The sequence below is a fragment of the Thunnus thynnus genome, chromosome 8 (genome assembly GCF_963924715.1).
Source record: "Thunnus thynnus chromosome 8, fThuThy2.1, whole genome shotgun sequence".
NCBI classification, from domain to species: Eukaryota; Metazoa; Chordata; class Actinopteri; order Scombriformes; family Scombridae; genus Thunnus; species Thunnus thynnus.
In genome coordinates, this window is record NC_089524.1 from 10854235 (window position 1) to 10872389 (window position 18155).

At 39.8% G+C, this 18155-nt stretch overlaps 1 protein-coding gene across 4 annotated transcripts in view; it reads right to left on the minus strand.

Annotated features, from left to right (window-relative positions):
• pde4ba (phosphodiesterase 4B, cAMP-specific a) overlaps positions 1-18155 on the minus strand; it is a 190718-nt gene that overhangs the window by 14488 nt on the left and 158075 nt on the right. For 3 of the 4 annotated variants that reach the window (XM_067596451.1, XM_067596452.1, XM_067596453.1), the window contains one exon: positions 6412-6524. In XM_067596451.1, the coding sequence (XP_067452552.1) occupies positions 6412-6524 (113 nt within the window). Of the gene's footprint in view, positions 1-1968; positions 2255-6411; positions 6525-18155 lie in introns of those variants that run through there. The other variant, XM_067596454.1, reaches the window with a different exon arrangement.

Genomic DNA, 18155 nt, shown 5'->3' on the forward strand with positions numbered 1-18155 from the left:
CCTCCTTCTTTCCAAAATGTAAAATCAAGAAAACTAAATTATTCGTAAATCCTTCAACCCTTTTACCCATGTTTCATATACAGTCACTTACATAAGTTTCACAGCAATTGCAATGTAATCAAACTTTTTAACCTGACCATTATTTTTTTCATCACGTAGAATCTTCTATTAAAGTGAATCATACTTTCCATTAAATTCAATTAAATTTCTTCTCCTTAATCTGAATGTTTGTTTATCAATGTGATCTCATATTTACAGTGTGCAACATTATTGGAAATGACTAACACAATCATTTATCTTTTTTACCAGTAAATCTTCAGTAGTGCTCTAGCAAGGGGGAGATAAACTACAAACTTGACGCAATACTGTAGCAAAGACTGAACTCTGTAAAGATCAGGGAACCTGCCCACATATGAACTGTACGTATGTTGGGTAAATGTATAGACAACTGAGAAAGAGCCTGACTACCTCTCACTTCCTCTGACTCACTCATGCATGCCAGTGTGCGTCTGTATGAGAAAGAGTGGATTCATCTGTCTCTGAACCTATACAGTGAGATGTATTGAAAAAAGTGGTCAGCTATAAACCAGGAGTTTAAAAAACAGGGAGAGATAAAAGTAATTTCTCAGCTGAATGAATCATCCCCATCACTCCCAACTGTTCAAGCCCTCAGTAGAGTCAGATGTGGTCTACAAAACAATTTTTGGCTGGAGTTGAACAGTTAACAGGCTGCAAGACTGCGTACTTGAGCTCTAGTTGTTTTGAAAGCAGGAAGCCCCCCCATGTAAAATACACACTGACAGAATTACACCCAGAAAAAAAAGGAATGCTCATATTAACAAAAGTAATGCAATATTGCTCTAATTTTTATGGACAAGAAATCAGAAAGATTTACTTTTCTCCCATCAGCCCCTGTTAGAATAAAGCAAACACTGAACAGCACATAACCACATGGTAAGTTTTTTCTCCCCAGATGACCTGAGTGTTCAGCCTCAGTTAGAAAAAGACTGTCTCCAGGCTTTGGTACTATGCTTAGAAACACCACTTATCACCTGCCTGGCCCTCAGGTGACTTAAATTCTTTGTCATTTTGCTTATGAACTCAACACCACCAGACTCTTGTAGAGACCACAAAAAGAAAAGCACTCAAGCTAATTTTTACTAAGATGCTTTTTTGCTCCACTCACCCATTTTCAAACAATAGCTACACAGTTCCACTGAGTACCTTCTGTCACCCATACATTACAATAAGTCACTTAATAACTTGGAAGGGAACTGGTTTGACGCACTACAGCATCTACAATTAATAATCTCCAGAGAGCCCACATCTTTTCCTTGATCTCAACACCCTGAGCGAGAAGTTAAAGTAGCTGTGATCAGCACTGAATTTAACAGATCTTTGGGTCAATGCTTGAAGAGAAGTTTCTCAGTGTCTAATAAAGCCACAAATCTGTGAATTTGTGTTTTTAGCATCACATGGAAGGATGCATGAAGGTTCCCTAAAGCCGAATGCATGCACCACTGCTTCCTTCTGCATGAACCTCTGAAAATATGTGTAAGTTTTAAGAAATAGACAAATAATTAAAAGCACTTCACTTCAACATTTAAATATACACCTCAGTAATATGCAATATACAGCTACACTGTTTACACAAAACATACTTTGAAATTGAAGGAAACCTAAAAGCACGCATTCAGCATCCACGGCTGCGAGATATTTGAAGCCCTCGTAAGATGACCACTTTAAACAACACCAAGGATCAAAAGACAAAAGTGATCAACTGAAACTTTGTGTTTAAAAAGACTGTAACTACAGTGTATGAAATTTACATCACGTCAAGCAAGCCACGAAAGTTCAGCACACAAGTCCACACGAGACAGAATCTTACACTCCAATAAAATACCCCTCCAAAAACAGCAAACAAGATTAAAAACTCATGTAATAGCAGAGAAATACATGAAAACTCACCTTTCTCCAACCATTTAGTTTCCCTAATTTCCTCTCTTTCTTGTCAAAGCAGCAGGCTCCCATGTTGCTGTGTGTAGAGTGCAGAGCAAGAGCGGGTGCTGCCGTCCGTTAAAGTGTCTGTCTCAGTCTGACTACAGCTTGAGTAAAAGGACCAAGCCTCTGCTCTCTGACGCCGGGAAACGCCACAGCTCTAGTGACTCACTTTGAACTGCAAGGTCTGACTAGGCTTTACCTCACACCCTGTGTATGTGGAACAGTGACTGAGTTTGTGTGTGTGTGTGAGAGAGAGAGAGAGAGAGACCTCTGCCTCATCCACACTCCCTCATGGGGGTAGTCCCGCCTCTAACCTCTTGCTCTTCTATCTGGCTGTTTGCTACTCCTGCAGCCGGCACTCACAGCTATGAGGTTTACACTGTCAATATCGCACCGATCATTCAGATGACTAGAACACTTCCTGTTTTGAGGAACACAGTGGATTTCCATGAGCCTCACCTATGAATGTTAGCTGAGTGTTTTTTTTTTCTTTCTTTCCCTGAGAGTTAAAATCTATTAAGGTGAAAGTTTGATGGCTAGACACCGGCTTTCAGTCAGTCCTTCAGTTTACAAAACTTTGGTAACTGGATGTACACAAGACTCCAGAATCCAGAGAAAACGTCACTACCTACTGCAAGAGTGCAAACTATAATAATGCAAGAAACAGGCAAATAAAAATCTGCATTTGACAGCCTTATATGTTTTGTAATTGTATTGTAATGTATATTTGTAGTGCAGATCTGGATACAAATAAAAATACTGGAGGACATGAAGTTAGTGGGAGAGTTTTAGATCTAACCTAGGGCAAAACATAGATTACAGCTGGCTCCTTCACATAGTTTGTTCTGTCCAGTGAACAGTCAAAAATCCAAAGATATTCAATTTGAAATTTTACAAAACAGAAAAGTCATGTATGAAAAGTTATAATTTTTGTCTAATACAATGATCATAATTGACAGTGAATTCTCTGTCAATTTACTAATCAATTACTCAACTCATTGCTAGTTGAAGGTCTACATCCTTGACACGGAGGAGTATTCCAACTCACAACAGGCCTTGACCCATCTCAGTCAGCCATACATAACAGAGGACATTTACATACTGTAGGTCCTCTGCAGTGACAGCCCCCCTGCACTTCACCTTGGAGATACAGTAAAGCAGCAGCTACTTGCATTTCACCTCCCTCGTACTCAGGTTTCATACAGCTTGAATAACAGTTTTTCCATCCTAAATACAGCAGGTAGTTACAGTAGGGGTCACATTAGCTGACCGGCATGTTCTTGTTAATAAAACCAGGTCAGGTGTTATGTCCCACATGACAAAGGAGAAGCAGTTGTATAACGTTTTAGTTTACAGTAAAAACAAGGCTAGTCTAGGAAAAAAACTGCTTGGACTTCAATGGGATTATGCTATTAATATAGGTACACAGCTAAATAGAGTACACACTCAAATACACACACACACATACAAAGTGCAAGCATGCGAGATAGACATGTTCCTGATCAGTATCTTGTCCACAGATGTTTATGTGTCAAGACACAGTCATACACCCGCCAAAGTGACACCAATGAGAAAGGGTCATAATACACAATAAACCCATTGTGTCACCTGAAATGAGACTGTTGATCACGTAAGAACAAAACTCTTGATTTTTCCTCACAGTAATTCTTGTTTCTGATGGAGTTAAAAAAATAATTTACATATTTCTTAAAAGTTTGAGATATTCTAATAACTAAAAGCAAAACATAAACAAATATGGCACCATCTGTCCATGTAAAACCTGTCTGCTATCGTGAAACTATTGACAACTTTCATGTTCTGTTACAGTCTGATCATCTTGGCATCTGGAGGGTTACTGCAAGTATTTTCTGGGAATACTTGATAGAACTGCCCCTTCGTTATGCCGTAGTTAGGATATTTTGGAATTTCACAAAGCAGAAGGCTCCGGAAATCAATCATCAGCTGCAGAACTTATCCTGGCTCAAACCAAATGTTCTGTGATTGCAAAAGTGCTAAAATTACAGTCGTGAGATAAGACTAATTCAATCCACAAGTCCACAAATGAGGGTTGATATAAACCAGCAGGTTTACCGTGTTTCTGAATGTAGCTAAGAGTGTTGTGAAATCCTGGTTTCATTCTGCTGTAATGGACACAGTGACACAGTGTCCTTTCTCCACTCCAGCACTAAGGATATATCGACAGTTTCTCGTATCTCCTGTGTGACTCTGTCGTCCTGTAGCCTTGTTTAAAATGATTCAACAGTCCTCATGTGACTAAACTGACTGTGTGATGTATTCAGATGACTGCAATGAGATAAATAAACACAACCATTAACCATGCAAACGGGCATAATGGGATGTCTATTGTCGTCTGGAGAGAGAGAGAGAGCGTGGGGGATCAGGAAGGAGACAGGAAGAGAGAGTCACTCTGCCCAGGGGTCCGTATGGATCCCCCCCTCCCGTCCTGCACACACACACACACACAAATGTTCTCTCTCTTCCTCTCTAGTTTATTGTGTTTGACCCACTGCGGGATCCCTTGCATCCTGTTGTCCAGTTTTATGAGAAATAACAAGCTTTTCCTCTTGGCTCACTTGATAATCGGTTTTCAGTCTCTCTAACACACAGCTGCCACTCAGGCCATGCATCAGCTTTCTGGGGTTTCACTGCCACAAGCAAAAACGGAACCCAAAACAATTAATAAGTATTGAAGGCTTTGAGCCAACCAGCAAGGTGCAACTGTAAGTTGTCACCCTTTACAGCAGCATAAGGCTACAACAAAGATGGCTGAACATCAAGAGTCACACATGTTACAGAACTGAAGTTACTGATATAGCCCATGGATGGTATAAGAGTTAGATATAGTGCAGGGAGGAAGCCTTGCTGCCAGTTTGCCCCAGTGGCCAACTGTGGCACTGTAACAAAAAAGTCCCTGTGACCCTAAAAGCATTTTCACCATTGATCACCATCATGACATAGACATCTGTAGAAATCAGGAGCATTATATCTAAAAGGTGTAGCTAAATATTGCTTGGTTTCATGCTCTTTCAGCTTCCAGGTTCTTTATATAAGAACCAGGAAGTTGAAACTTGGTGCACATCACACACAATCAGTGACACAGAAGAAATAGAATAACCAGTGGACAGTGAAAGGTTGTTTGACAGTACAGATGAAAAGAGGGCCACATCAAGCCACAGAGACACCAGACCATCTTACTGCAGAGTTAAATTTGTAACAAATAATCCTGATATGAAGGGTTTTTTTAATCAAGGAAAAACTATATGGACAAATATTCATCAGAAACAGTTTCTGTTTAGGTGGGCCTTGTGAAAGTCGTAGTGTTGTAGCATCCACACCTAATTCAAACAGCAGTTACAGCCCCACTGTTAGAAAAAATGTTCCCACAAAGTAGTCAGTATTGTACTGAATGAGACTGGACCATTCTACAAAAAGAAATGGGAGGACACATTTTTATGCATAAATAATTGGCTGCTGGCCCTTTAGGCCCAGTCACCAAATTATAACTACTACTGCTACTTATAATGGTAGTGATAATGATGACTACAATGATAAAAATTGTTAGGATTTTACTCACTTTAATGAATGCTACTCATTAATTCTGAGATACAGATAAGAAGTTGCACTACAAAGACAGATGAATCAATCAAGCGACAAGTTCTGCTAATAACAACAACCTAAAAGACACAGACAAATATTGCTCTGCATCATGCACTGTCAATGAGTAATAAAGTCAAGGGATTACTTATATAAAGAACCAGGAACTGAACCTCGGTGCACATCACATAGCCTACAATCAATGGTGCAGAAGATGCAGAATAACCAGTGGACAGTGAACAGGACAGGAAAAGATGAAAAGAGGGCCAGAGCAGGTCAGAAGGCAAAAACTCTTCCTTATGTCAGACAATAATTTGCACAAAGAAAGAAAAAAATCAGCTGATGAGTAACATCCAGTCATATTCATACAAGTTTACAGGGCAGCCTTTATAACCTGACAGCGCTCATGCCAACACTGCATGCTGCTGCAGGCCCCTCTAACACCTCAACCTCTTCCTCCTTACATGCTCCAGCTATTAATACTGTTGACTTTGCTAAGGTCATAATAAGTTCATGTATGTTTACAGCTACAGTATCCCTGGATTCTGTATTCTGTAGTGTTTATTATGGTGAAGGATTAGTTCTCCTAGCAGAGTCCTTTGCTGCTCAAATTTGAAGGTTTCCTCAAAGAGGAGAGCCATTTCTATGTAAACACTTGCAGTGATAAATAGTCCATACCTTGACAAAATTGAAATGATTGAAATAGAAGTAAAGGCAACATAAGCCTTTTACCCCTCAACATTTTCAGAATTTGAAAAATAAAAACAGAAGAATATAAGATACAGCCTGTCCTACCTTGTTGGAGGCCATGTCACTGACAGAGCGGTAGGTCTGGATCGTCTCCAGCTGGTCCAGACACCAGTCCAACTCCTCCATCGTCTCCATGGCCAGCTTCTGGTACGCTTCATCTGTCAACAAGCAGCCGGCACACAGAGACACACAGTCAGAGCAGACGGCACACATGCAGCCCGTGCACTGCCCAGCCATTCCCCGGCAACATCCACCCACAGGTCCTGCTCGGGGCGCCTGCTGCTGAGGAGGGGGAATCGCGAGAGGTGGCACCTGGCTGCAGCGCTCCTTCATCATGAGGAGGAGTAGTAGTGGCAAGCTAGAAAGACTCGCAGCTGTCAGCAGAGTAGAGTAGGGCGGAGGAAAGGAAGGACCTGAACTCCTTCTGTCACACACTCAACTTTTTTCTCTGTGCATATGTGCCCCACCCCCCTCCTTCTGGCAGCCCTCAGCTCATTTACATGAAGTCACACCCCCCAGCCCCAAACAGGAAACCAGATACCCCCCCACCCCACCAACCACCTTTGCTACACACAAACACACACATGCACATACATACAAACATTGCCCCTTCTCACAGGAAGCAAACTGATACCTTTAAACCTGCAAAAAAACACATATTTCATCCTGCCAAATAAAATTTTGTTATAACACTGATCTAGTGGCTGACTTAAATTTCATTGCCTAATTTTGGTCGATCATCATTATTTAATTAGCCTGATAATGTCTGCTTATTTACAATGGCTAGATAAGAGGATCCAACAGACACCATTACTGTTTTTTTTGAACCAGTGGTTGAGAAACAAACTTGGTAATGGGTCTATGGGGCCACACATAACAAAGAGGCAGGTTTTATTTTGTCCATGTGCGAAAATGATTACAGTTGCTGTACAGGAACATGTGGCTGAAGGTTTAACCACAAGTGCAGGCGAAAATATAACACGGACACAAAATTACAGGAACTGGCTGCTTCTATTAATTTCACCAGAACTGAACAATATTTCCGTACAGCCAGGATGTGTTTGCTTTGGTAATATTATTTGCAGATTTTCTGTCTTTTGTTTAAAAATACAATTGATCATTTTAATGCAATACTTAAATCAATTGTAGGTCTATTACAAATGTCATATACTATATTAGTTATTGAATACTAGTTCAAATAAATTGCAACTAGGCTGCAGTGGTTGTGTAGCACCTTTCTTGCAAAAATGCTGCACAAAGTACTTCTAGTGCAACAAAGGTAGAACATGAAAAAAAGTTCAGTCTTATTGTAAATCATATTGAATGAATGTGACAAAATGTTTGACATCATGCTCTACAATTATAACTGAGATTTAAAAGAAAAAAAATCAGGAAAAAGGAAAACTAAATGCTGACATCAGCATGCTAGCATGCTTGCAATGTTTACCATGTTTATCATCTTAGTTTAACATATAATAGTCAAGTTAAATCATTTAGAATAATATTGGACCTTAGCGCAGTCCGATACTGTGGACCATCACATTCTAATCCGCAGGCTAAATCACCTGGTGGACATTTCTGGGACTGCATTGGAGTGATTCTCCTCATATCTCACAGATAGATCTTTGTCAGTCTCTATAGGTGAATTTGTGTCGGACACTGCAGCTTTGTCATGTGGTGTCCCCCAGGGATCAATCTTGGGACCCATGCTGCCACTGGGACAGATCATCAGCAGCTTCAAGTACAACTACCATATGTATGCTGACGATATCCAGTTGTTCTTTTCATTTAAACCTAATGAGCTTCACAAACTCTCTGTACTTAACAACTGTTTAAACACAATTAGGAATTGGATGGCAAACAATATTCTGCTGTTACATGCAGACAAAACTGAAGTCCTGATCTTTGGCCCTGATAATCTTCAGTCATCAATCAGGTAGAACCTCGGTGCCTTATCTTCATCTTCCCGGTCTTGCCTGCGAGATCTTGGTGTAATTTTCAACCGATCCATGAGTTTTGAAGCACATGTTAAGATACTAACTCGATCATGTTTCTTTCATCTGAGAAACATAGCCAAACTCCGGTCTGTGGTATCAAGAAATTAAATGGAGATGTTAATACATGCTTTTATCTCATCACGCTTGAACTACTGTAACTCTCTTTTTACCTCACATAAATCTTCCATACACCACCTACACTGTCCAAAACACTGCTGCTAGGCTTTTAACAAAATCCAACAGATGGTCACATATAACTCCTATTTTAATCTCTTTGCACTGGCTTCCAGTAAATTTTAGAATTCATTTTAAAATTTTGGTGCTCACTTATAGAGTCCTACATGGCCAGGCTCTTCAGTACATTACTGACCTTCTGCACCCCTACACCACTAGTCAAGCTCTTAGATCCTCCACCCAGGGCTTTCTAAGTGTACCTCGTACACATTTTAAGACCCAAGGGGATTGTGCTTTCCAGTCAACAGCCCCCTATGCTTTGGAATAGTCTTCCAACAAGCTTAAGGTCCTTGGATAATGTAAACTCTTTTAAAAAGCAGCTAAAAACAGATTTGTTCAGACAGGCATTTGGGTAGTTTGGGCTATTTTATCTTATTTTGTCCATTTTATCTGCTCTCCTTGTATATTTTATCTGGTGTCTTTGTTTTTTTATTATTTTATTTTATTTCTTTGAGTGTGAAGCACTTTGTAACTGTTGTTTGTGAAAGGTGCAATATAAATAAACTTTGCTCGCTTGCTTGCTAGAATAAAAACGAAGAAGTTCCCTGGTCAACAAGGGGAATCAGTGATTGGTCATGAGGTACACACATTCACAGCTCATTCTCATCACTGGCTGTCGGACTGAATGTGCAGCCGTTCGGCCACACCCACTGAACAGAGTCAGTCTAGAAAGCCACAGCCACATTTGCGCACATTTACTGAGAAATATTGGTGACTTGGTGCACATTTACTGAGAAATATTGGTGACTTGGTGCACATTTACTGAGAAGTATTGGTGACTTCCTCTACAGAGAGGAGTTAAAGTCTGCCTCAACTAGACTTGTCTCTGGCCAGTTTTTGGAGAAAAAAAAGAGGGGGGTCTCAAAAGTTGCCAAATCTTTGGACTAAAGTGACAGACTGACTGACTTACATTGCCATTCTGCTAGCATGGCTACAAATAGTTAAAGAGTAAATAAAGCCTATTTCTAATAAAAGACCAATGTAAACAAACATCTTTCAATTCTAACTCTCCAATACGCCTACTGTATCTGTAGGGAAATTATGCACTTTTATTTTTCCATGTTTTTTCATATTCCACCCAGCATGATTATTAGTATTGTTCCTCCTTAATCATTTTAGTAATGGACTTTTTCCTTTAAAATTCAAATTAAACTGAGTGTTTATGAGTAGAAACATTTTTTTTAAAAAATGAGACGGAGTATGTTGAAGCCATCACTGAAATATTCTTGCGTGATCTAAGAATCAATATTCAAACCCTGTTCCTGTGGTGTAGCTGTGTTATTCAGACTACAGCTGTATGTCAAGGTTGGAGTGAGTCTGTGTTGGAAAGCAGAAGTGGTGTGTGATGAGGTAGCTGGTGGGCTTGGACTAACACACACACATAAACAAACGCACGCACACTTGTCTGCTGCCCCTGTATTGTGTATACTCCAGGTCTCCTAGCTGCGGAGCACAACATGGCAGCAGGGTGTGCACTGCGGCGACCTTAGCGTGGCCACGTAGAATGTGTCCGTGGCTCTGATCTCCTCGCCATCAAAGACATGAGCCTGTTTGCTCTCCCAAACATGAGAGGCACCTGGCACTCTGCCCACAGCCTTCCCTCACTCTGATGAGGCCAGTGAGAGAAAGAGATGGAGTGTGTGTGTGTGTGTGTGTGTGTGTATTTAGTTTAACTCCACAAGCGTTTGATGTTGAAACGGCAAAATGTTTCTTCACAGTATTCCCAACACTTCTGAGGTGGTTTGTGTTTTTGAAGAGCACTGAGAAGGACATTTTCCCCTGTAACACTTTTCTAATTCGAACTTTTAAACTCAACTCAGACAAGAAACATACTAGTGGTCTTGGCTATGGATAAGTTAATGGTCTTACTGTTGTTCTAGTCAGATTAAAAAACCTTATCTTTAGTCTGTGTAGTGATAGTAGTTAGAAGTGATTCTAACCCATTTGATGGTCTGTACTTTCTGTGTGAATAGTAGTGTCGCTTTTGCTTATGATATCAGAATATAGAAATATCAGGATTTTAGAGGAAAATAGAATTATTAATTTATTGAAATATTTACTAAAATTTTATATGGGAAGTCCAGCATTCCAGTAGAAGTCCTGTTCATTTTTTTAGCATTGGCAATGTTAGTTACTGGGCAGTTGGTGCACTTGGCTGATCTTGAAACTCTCCTGGCTGAAAAATCAAGACGCTCAATGGCATTAGAAAATATCTGCTTCTTTGTTAAAAAAATGTACAAGTACAAGCAGTGTACAAAAAACCTCAGAAAATAAGTCTACAGCAACTTCATCCAGTCACAAGCTTAAAATTGTGTAGTTTGTTCTGCTGATGAAGAACTGCAGCTAAAGGTAATGCATTATAGAAACTTGATAAGTTCAGAAGTTCAGTCCACTTATGGATTCTATGTTCTCATTTTCACACCTCCAGCTGGAATCTTTGCTGTAATAACAACTGCTGAGGCTGATGGGTCCAGCCATGGGTGATTCAGATCTGGTTGCCACAGCACCATCTACAAGGGGGGAACCCAAAACTTCCTGGCAGCCATCAATAGCATGGGAGGAGGGTGTGGTTATCGGACTTACCGCTAGATAGCATTTGCCTACAGCTTGGTGAAACTAAAATTGGGACTGAAAGGGAAAAGATTCACTACTGTGGAGGAAGATATAGCCTCATCTCGGCCAATGTTCATCTTTGCCCTTGCCGATTGAGTGCTAGCAGTGCCAACTTGAAGCCATACCTGGACCAGATCAGACTGCTACCATGTTGAAGTGCTCACATCTGCTCTAATACAGATGTGTATATGTGTGTGTGGTAGTGAGGCGGCATCAGGGGGAAAGCTGGAGCGCTGGATTGATGGTTTCAGCTCTTGACCACTTTCTTGACTTGGATTTCAAAAACACAGAAATCGGTAGAAAGCCTTAAAATCTGGTTTAGTGAGTCAGCACCTAGAACTGGTCATGAGGCCAACTTCTTGTGGGTCCCCACATACTAAATCCATCTTCTAGGCAGGTGCCAGATCCACTGAACTATAACGCTTGTATAACAGTTTTACTCTGATCCTTGCCCCGCTGGCAAGCAAAAACAATACCAATCTTCACTCCAGTGCGGGACCCAATTTACCACTAGTCAAATGAAAAACTGAAATTTATGTACAAACCATTTAATATTGATTCTCAGTTATTTCTCAGTACTGTTAGCAACCTTCTAATCTAGCGCCAAGTGCTTTTAATAGCACACATCATAGGAAAATGTGATGTAAATTAATTGAAAGTAAAGCGAACCCAACCCCTGTTTATACCCTGCATCTGACAGATCAGTCAACTAAAACCATCATAAGACACAAACTTGTTGTTCCACTGCACCACAGTTAACCCATAATGATGCTGAAATCTGGTATAATGCAATGACAATGTGACAATACAGTATATTTCTTTATCTAAAAGCAGAATTAGCAACTGAGGTGGACATAACATAATGCAACAAGCTAATGTAGTCCATTTGAACCTGGATTCCAATAATAGTTAAACATCCGCATGGTCAAAGGGTGAGACCTGATGGAGTGGTAGAAACAAGATTACTGAAACAACAGAAATACTTGTAAAGGGAGATTAAAAACAAGCTTTCCTTGCAAAAAATAAAGCCTACAATAAAGGATTTCTGCCATGCTTTTTTATGATTTTTTTATTTTTTTGACTCATTTAACTAGTTTTCATTTTTTATAAAACCCCAACATATCATTATTTTTTATAACTTACAACTTTGTATTCCAGAGGCAGATTGCTTTTTTCTTTGCTTTTCTGCTTTAAGTGATAGATTTTGTGACACTTGCTGCAAATAAAAATCTTATTTTTCTGCTTATAAAAAACAAAGGGTATTTGGGAATCACATAACACACACACACAAAATCCCTAATGAGTCCCAACAAATACATGCCTTCATATTCTCACTTGTTTGAGGAGATGAAGCATGCATGTTTGCTGCACACAAGTAATTACTTCAGTTACAGCAGCCTGCACTATGTACAGTCATGGCCTTAGATGGACCAAGGGAAAAAGCATTCAAAGGCCAAATACAGGCGCACACACACACACACACACATACACTAACACTGCGATGTAAGAGGGGATTTCCACCGCCTCCACCCCGACACAAGGACCTTTCTGATCAGCACTCAGACCTACAGTGACTGTCCCACAGGGGCAGACAGGAAAATACACACAGAAACACATGTACAATCCAGTCAGAAAACGTACACATACATCAACTGTAATGTCTCATCACTGCGCTCACACAAACATGTACTTTCCAAGTGAGGGAGGCAGAGCCAACAGGCTGCAGAGGCAGAGAGGGTTAGGAGGGATATGAGGTCAGCTCTCTCTCTCTTTTTCAATTAAATGTTGAGTTCACTTCAGTTAGCTTCACTGGCATGGCAGGAAGGGTATTTTCTACACTGACTAACATCATTAACAGCAAATGATAAAACAGGCCAAAAACTAACACTGTGGACATTTTAAGATGATTTGTTTATCTGAAAGATTTCAGTAATAAAACTGAAACACGTCGGGAGTTTTTTAGTGAATACAAAACATACATAAAGAGGTACAACATTCGGAATAATGAGAACACGTTGTAATATATGTAATAAAATCCAAAACAAGAACACAATCTAAAGCCTTCAAAATCAGTTGAATGAACTGTACTGGGATCATTATACAAGTGTTCCTGTCATTATGTCTATCCGCAATTCATTAATTGTTTTTCCTATGATTGTCTCTCAGGGTATTCCAAGATAACACGTATTTTTCTGTTACAGTGATGCGTTTTAGTTTTTTATCCAATGAGGAATGGTATCTTATATTTATCACTGAGAGAAGAATAATTTTTCAGTTTATATATGATTATATTTTCCCGATTTTCTTCATGTCCTCTATTGAATTGCCAATTTTTCAACTCTATTTTTCCTGCATTCTTGCTCCCTCCTCTCCCAAAAATCTGTTGAATCTATTGACACCAGATTTTATGGGAGACTTCTTGTCTTCTCTGAAGCAGGTGCACGCACACCCAAAGCTTTTTATGTATACAGCATATCGGGTCATTTAAGGACAAGTTTGCCCACAAAACGTCACACCAGAAAGGCTCTACGTGTTTAAATATGTGTTTGTGTGTGAGCGTGAGACAGCTGCATCTGTCATCCTCTCATGGGGATAGAGTCAGTTTCCTGCCCGTGATGTGATGGTAGATGCAACAGAGTTTAGGGGCTGCAGCTCATTATCAGCTGCCAAGATCTATATGGCATCGGGGTAGTTTAATCATCAGCCAAGTTGACTTACAGGCGTTGACACACACACACACAGGCTGACAGCTCAGCAGCCCTCTCATACTAATCTATGTCCTTTAATTTATTGACATCATGTAAACGTGTAGGTTTTGAAGGGTGACGTGCCATTTCCAGTGAACCAGCATAAACAGACCACACACACATAAAAAGAAACCAAAGTGACGTGGGCCAATTGGCAGTGATTCCTGAATGAGAGCAAGAGAGGGAGAGCCATTCTTTAGTGGCATCTCTTGCTTTACAAGAAACAGAAAACAAGTTGATCTGAAACCGTGTGGTTACACAACACTTCCTAACAAAGACCAGAGATGGTATGGTGAGGCAGAGGGCTGTTGTAGCGCTGCTTCTCCACTTCTTACGGGCCGAATTATGACTTCACATGCACAACGTTGCAAAATCCATCACTGACAAGAACTGTGAAAAGAGGAAAGAAGGGTGGTGGTAGGGTTTGTGGTTTACAAGCATGCTATATGGCCCTGCAGTGTTTGTTGATTGAAACATTTCTTTAAGCTGGGTTTTGAAGAAGTGACAAAATGACATCATGAATCTGAGTTTTATTAAGAGTTCATTTATATGAATTACAGGGATGCAGAATACAAATAATATCCCAATACATGGAATTAAGATTTTGTTGTGAATAATATACAAGGGAGAGAAATAATTGGGCATTCTGGTGAAATGGAGGATTTACACATGGTTCACCACTTATGAATTGGCAACAAAGCTTCAATGGGCCCATAATTGGTAAATTTATCACTCTGGGAATCATTATCGGTAAAACATACTGGTGTCTTTTTCATGTGGTGACCCCCCAGAAACAGCTCTGTGACACACTCTGGATGCTGACTCACAGATTAAGAATGCTCATTTATCCAGTGGCATAGGCATAGGCCTACAGTAATAGGCTGTGTCTTCATACTTGTCTCTGTCATCTCAAAGCTACAAGTTTGTATATTTGCTGCCTGTCCTTGATACACAGAGAGATGAGAAACAATGCTTTCATGTTTTCTCCTGCAGCCATTTAGAATAGTCTTTAAATGACATGATTTGGTTATTATGCCTGCTTTTAGCTCTTTTCAATCTTTTCAGTATGGCTGTCTGTTTTAGTATAAAGTTGCGTGGTTGGAGGGGCTGCTGGTTCTGGAAGTGTTTTTCCCCATTCTGTATTCCCATTTCAGTGGTCCTCAAACTTTTTCACATCAAGGACCCCTAAACCGACACAAATTAGACCACGGACCATTTGATAAGATTTTGTCCCAGGGTCCCCCATCTGATAAGACTTTTGCTTTTACATGTTTTATTACAAAAAGTGTATGAAATCCAAAAAGGTATACATTCTGTCATTGTGTTACTTATGGATGGAACTATAGTGAAAATAAATGATTCTCCTTTTTGCTGGGGAACCACTGAAACCCCATCAAGGACCCCTGAGGGTCCTCTGACCCCACTTTGAGAACCACTGGCTTATATTATGACCACCAGTTTAAATAATTTTACCTTTGTTTTGGACAGCTAAGAATATTACGATACCCATGAGCCCCGGCCACCATTGCTATGAAGAATAAGCCATGGGCGCAAATCAGAGCATAATGTATTCAATACTCTTCATCGCTGAAGTAGTAAGTAACAGCCATAGTTGCTGAATTCACCCAAAATTGACCTAGAAATTCAAAGTTAACTGATTCACTCTGTAGATTGTAATCGTAGATTGTATCAGTTTTCTCAACACTGTAATTGTTAGCTTCTGTCCAATGTTAGAGGTACATGTGAGCAATTTTTAAGCTAAGTGATTGTCTGTTTCTTGCTGAAATGCACCTCGGGAGTCATAGTTAACTTCTACCCCCAAATTTTTATGTAAATAGTCTTGTACCTTCCTTTTTTCTTTTTTTTACAAAAGAATCAGAATATAATAAGAAGAATATTTTCTCATGCAGTTATTCATCTTTAGAAGTGTTCAAACTGTGAGTCACGAAATGTTGTCTATGGGAAAAATGAATGGGATTTTTACTTCCAGAACTAGAGGCATCCAAAATAGCTCCTCTTTCTTTGCAACTCTATAGTTTAGTCTATTTGGCTGACTTTCAAAATTTTTGTTTGCAACTTTTTATGCTGCCATCTTAGTCTGGCCCTTTAGCTAAAGACATCTCCAACCTCAATGGGACGTAACTGGTAAAAGGAATATGTTCCTTTGTTTTGTTTTCGTGATGAGAGTTAGATGATCAATATCACTCTCATGTATGTGCATTAAGTATGGAGCTAGAGCCAGGAGGCTTTTAGCTTAGCCTGAAGACTGTAAGGTTAGGCACAAGCACAGCTAGCCTGGCTCTGTCCAAAGTTCAAGAAATATGCCTACCAGCATATCTAAAACCCACTAACATGTTGTATTTCCTTTATTTAATCTGTACGCAGACAAAAAAAAACTATAAAAATTATAATTTTACATTTTTGCGGGTGTGTGGATTAAACAAATGAGATACAACATGTTAATTAGTGAGCTTTAGAGGACTTTTAGAGTACAATTGTTCTTCATCAGTCTTGAGAAGACAGCACATGTCTTCAATATGTTGAACTACTCCTTGAAATAGAAGTTCAATAAATAAAAGCAAGAATCTGAAAATGAAAATGAATTGAAATTGTGATGACGCAAATTGTGTTTTTGAACACACGCAGCCGGAAATGTTTGTGAGACCGTTAATGTGCAAGCCTGTGGTCTTGGTGCTGTTACACTTTCTGTTTTTCTTTCAAGGGGCATACAGTACACTGCATTTAAAAAAAAACATGTAAATTCACATCCATGTGATTTCCAGCCCGACTTGGGATCTGCTTGTATTTATACTATAATAAACTCAGTTCTGACCACAAAACCTCTTACAAAGTGCTTTTAATAGTTCACATGTAACAACTATGTGTTTGTGTGTTTGTGTGTGTGTGTGTGTGTGCGCGCGCGCGTGCGTGCGTGTGCATGTGCGCGTGCGTGTATGTGTGTGTGTTAGACCCCTAATGGACCTTCTCCCCCCTCTCTGCTTGGACACAGTGTTCCCTGTCCTCCCCATAACATACACATGTACACATTCCTGTCTGATTTACTATAGAACACAGTGGGAAACCAACAGGGAAAGCTATAAATCTGAGTAGCATGCAACAACTCCCAAAGGGTGGATAGCGATACCAGATACCTTGCAGGATCTTTGGAATAACAGTGAAAAAGCTCTGCTGTGTTAATCCAACTGTCTAAATCCAGGTGGAATGAGAAAACTGACTGTTCTGACTTTGTGATAATTTTATTTAAATTGGTGTTTCTTGTTGGTGAGACAGTACGGGAGCTCATGAGGCTGTGCCTCCTAAGCCCCATTTAGACAGGATTTATTTCTCCTCAGAAAGTGGCGTGACTCGACAGAATTACTGCATGTGCTCATCAGTGATTTTAAGGCTGCCTGGTGTGATGTTTTTCTCCCAGTTTGAATTTTAGTTCCAAATGCTGTGTTTGACTATGTTTTGGCATCCTCCATTGATTTCAATCCCAAACACACACCCTGTATTTTATACTATCTTTGAATTTTTGTGCATAAAAAATGCATTACAGGTTATTAAATGTAATCAACTCTGTGAACATTTTAATTGTGTGATTATTTGTAGAAACTCATGTGACTAATAGCTTTTGGCGATGGCTAAAATGCCATCCAGAATATGACAAATATTTTACTGTCAAAATGATACTCCCCTCTGCAATATTAATCTTAATCCAAATGGGGCTGATACATAAAAAGGCCAGTAGAGCCAAATTTTAACAATGATCTGCTTATCTTGTGGAACTGAAGAAAATATCTAATATATCCATATCCTATTTTTTGTGGATATTATTGCATGATTCATATGTGCATGTTATTGACATACAGGGAGATACACAGTGATTTATGCATGTGGGAGGTGAGTAAACCGAGCTGACATCACAGGCCTTAGGGTTCACTGAGGCCTGCAGTGTCTGTCTCAGAGTCTCACATACAGTATTTGCTGCTATCTGACTGGTCATCATGTTCTGGTGTAAAAATCTTGTTTTGTTTCTACAGCTCTCTCTCTGATAAAACGCACAGACGTCAACGAGACTGTTTGTGTGTCCTATCAGCAAGTCTTTTTGGAGGACCTGTGAGTATAACACTGTCCTGTCCTTGAGCTGCACACTCCCTCACTCTCTCCATCTGTTTTGACTCCCGCTCTCATAAAC